This window comes from Setaria italica, chromosome IV, assembly GCF_000263155.2.
Source record: "Setaria italica strain Yugu1 chromosome IV, Setaria_italica_v2.0, whole genome shotgun sequence".
NCBI classification, from domain to species: Eukaryota; Viridiplantae; Streptophyta; class Magnoliopsida; order Poales; family Poaceae; genus Setaria; species Setaria italica.
Window position 1 is genome coordinate 37,561,292 of NC_028453.1, and position 3,285 is coordinate 37,564,576.

The window sequence follows — 3,285 nt, forward strand, 5'->3', positions numbered from 1 at the left end:
ATACAAGCACGCACACTCACTCCTATAAATATACGCACGCAAATCTACCCCTATTAGCGCATCTAAGAGACTGAGCCGATAGATCGTAGAGATTGATGAAGTCACCACTGACACATCGTTATCGATAGGCACACCGCCTACCATCGAAAAGAATAATGCTGATTAAATCCTAAAATAAATCTAGGAAAATAAGAGCACAGATGAGTTGAAAACTCAAACCCAGATAAACCTTTACCAGCTATGCTCAGTTCGTGCACCGTTCAATAGTTGACACCTTATCAAATATCAATGCTCAGCTAAATTCCACAGCTGTTCAGCCAACAATCTTAGAAGAAAAGCTTGCCAAAGATTGTCCTTCAAGACTTTCCTGGATCGTTTAGCTCACTCATGCGCTTGCTCTAGCTTAAGCTTTTATAGGTTAGGTTTATGCAACTCAATAATCAGCGCTTGCTTTAATTGCTGCCACCAATCGCGATGACATCCAAACTGTTTCCTAGATGGGATCGTGAGATTCCATCAAAGCACGCACCGGTAAGCGCACTCATAACAGAGCCGGAACCCTCGACCAAGGCTTGCAGCGACCTCGGAACCGGCGGCACGTCCACGGCGACGACCCCCTCCAGCGCCTGTACCACCAGCTCCATCGACGGCCGGTGCGCCTCGTCGTCCTGCACGCACCAGCAGGCCACCCTGCACACGCGCTCCACCTCCCCGGCGTCTACGTCCGCGTCGCCGCGCAGGCGCTCGTCCAGCAGCCCGGCGAGCACCTCCCCTCCGCTCACCATCCTCGCCGCCACCAGCGGGAAGTACCCCGAGAACGACGGGCCCTGCTCCGTGTCCTCCGAGCCCCACGCGTTCCGCCGCCCGGAGACGATCTCCAGCAGGACCATCCCGTAGCTGTACACGTCGGCCTTGGCGGTAACCGGCACGCCGGAGATCCACTCCGGAGCGAGGTACCCGACGGTGCCCCGCGCCGTGGTCAGGACGCGGCTGAACTCCCTCCCCACCAGCTTCGCCATGCCGAAGTCGGCGACCTTGGGAACGAGGACCCCGTCGAGGAGGATGTTCTCCGGCTTGACGTCGCAGTGGATGATGCGGTCCCGGCACCCCTCGTGGAGGTACAGAAGGCCCCGCGCCGTGCCGAGCGCGATCCGGAACCTCGCCGGCCAGCTCAACGCCGGCGCCGCTCCCCCGAAGAGCGCCTTGTCCAGGGAGCCGTTGGGCATGTGGTCGTAGACGAGCAGCCGCTCGCCGCCGTGGGAGCAGAAGCCGCGGAGGCGGACGAGGTTGACGTGCTGGATAACGCCGATGGTGCGCACCTCGTTCCAGAACTGCTTCTCCCCCACGCAGAGGCGGCCTTCGAGCTTCTTCACCGCAATGGCTGCCCGGCCGCCGCCGGGCAGCGTCCCCTTGTACACCGACCCGAAGCCGCCGCCGCCGAGCTTCTCCGAGAAGTTCCTGGTCGCCCTCCTCACGTCGCTGTACTTGAACGCCACGAGGTTGCCACCTTCCGATGCTGCCTGCATGAATGTTATGCTCCTCTGCTTTCTCCTAAACGTCCTAACCGCCACGAACACGATGACAGACAAGCCAAGGACCAAGGTCACAACTGTGGCAACTCGAGCAAAGACGATCCTTCTCTTTCGACCTTCCGATGGCACGTCCATGGCGGACAACCGGAGGTAAAGGTCATCCACGCCGGCCGTGTCGTCGACGCGCCGCTGCAGGTTTAGCAAGCCACCGTACCACAGAGCGCAGCGGCTGCCGTAAGAGTAAGCGGTGCAATCGCAGCTCCTCAAGCACGCCAACCTGCAGTCTTGAGCGCTTGATGCCTGTGCAGGCGATGGATTTCTCGGCAGAGAAATGCCTGGCGCCAGCAAGAAGGCGTCACCGTCGTCCTCGCCGTGCACCGAGCTGTTCGCGTTACGACGATCACACTGCAAGGGATGGTTCCGGCGGCAGCCATGCGAGTGATCTCCTAGCTCCCAGTCCCCCACGGAGGCGGGGCGGAAGCCGGCGGGGCAGGTGCAGAAGGGCTCGCTCTTCTCGCTGCAGACGCCGAACGCGCCGCAGACAGCGTAGACGTCGCAGAGCTGGTGCGGCTCCATCCAGATGACCATCCACTCGCCGGCGGACGGCACCCACATGATCTGCCTCGCCTGGCCGGAAACGTCCAGGACGAGCCTGGAGATCACCGTGGGGTCCTGCAGGGAGTAGGTGAAGTAGCTGGCGTTGGCGTCGGACACGAACTCGAAGTCGTACTTGTCGTGCGACGTCATCTCCGGGATCCCGGCAAATATGTCGCCGTTCCATTCCCCACTGCTCCAGAAACTCACGGTCCTGTTCCAGCTGAGGAAGAACTGGCTGCTCCCGTTCGGGTCGATCCCCAAGGTGAACATGCCGGGAGCCGGGTCGCCGGAGCTCTTCCAGGAGACCAGAGCCCGCACGTCGCCGGTGATCTTGTTCAAGCCGAGATGGACGCCCGGGAGCCACGTGTCGGTGGGGTGCTCTATGCTCTGCCACAGGACCTCGCCTTTCTCGCGCCGGAGGACGAGATTCCCGGTGTCCAAGATGACCGCCTCTACGGTGCCGTTCGAGCTGCCGGCGGCGGAGCTGACGTTTGAGGACCAGACGAGCTTGCCGGCTTCGTTGATGAGCACGAGGTTGCCGTCCGCCGCTACGGCGAGCTGGGAGGACGCGGGGTCGGAGACCGGCACGGCTCTATTGGCGACCCACACGGGCGTGCGCTGCGACACGGCCTTCTTGTACCAGATGCCCACGTAGTAGCTGCGAGGGGAGGATGTCGTCGTGCTGCCGTCACCTGCCGGGCTGAAGAAGCCCAGCTCGAAGTTGCCGCCTTTGGACACGACGGTCCGGCTGCCGGAGATGCCGGAGTTAGCGGAGATGGTGTCCGATGCGAAGCACCGGGCACCGCCGCCGTGGATGGCCACGCCCACGGCCATGAGAAGCAGTAGCGCTGTCGTCGGAGCCATTGGTGAAAAATGATGGCGCGGAACGCGGGAAGTAAATTGATCGGGAAGTGATGCGTTACTAACAAATAACAACTAGAGAAATAATGGTTTGTGAATTGATCGGGAAGTGAACGCGCGATGGCTACGAAGTCTGAACGGCATGACCATCAATCACATCTACTGGAACATGTTGGAGCATTTGACGGTCCACGAATCGTCCATGATAGCATTCGGTAACCTAAAAAGGTCCCGGTGCTAGCAAGTGCTTCCTCCACTAGAATACTGGACTTGACTACATTGGCGCCGCATGGGC

At 60.4% G+C, this 3,285-nt stretch overlaps 1 protein-coding gene across 1 annotated transcript; it reads right to left on the minus strand.

Moving 5' to 3' along the window:
* Positions 1 to 264: 264 nt before the first annotated feature.
* Positions 265 to 2,963, minus strand: LOC105914255 (G-type lectin S-receptor-like serine/threonine-protein kinase At2g19130). Its single transcript, XM_012845336.2, has one exon. It carries the CDS (start codon positions 2,961 to 2,963, stop codon positions 453 to 455), a length of 2,511 nt encoding a protein of 836 aa, XP_012700790.1. The 3' UTR covers positions 265 to 452.
* Positions 2,964 to 3,285: the final 322 nt, after the last annotated feature.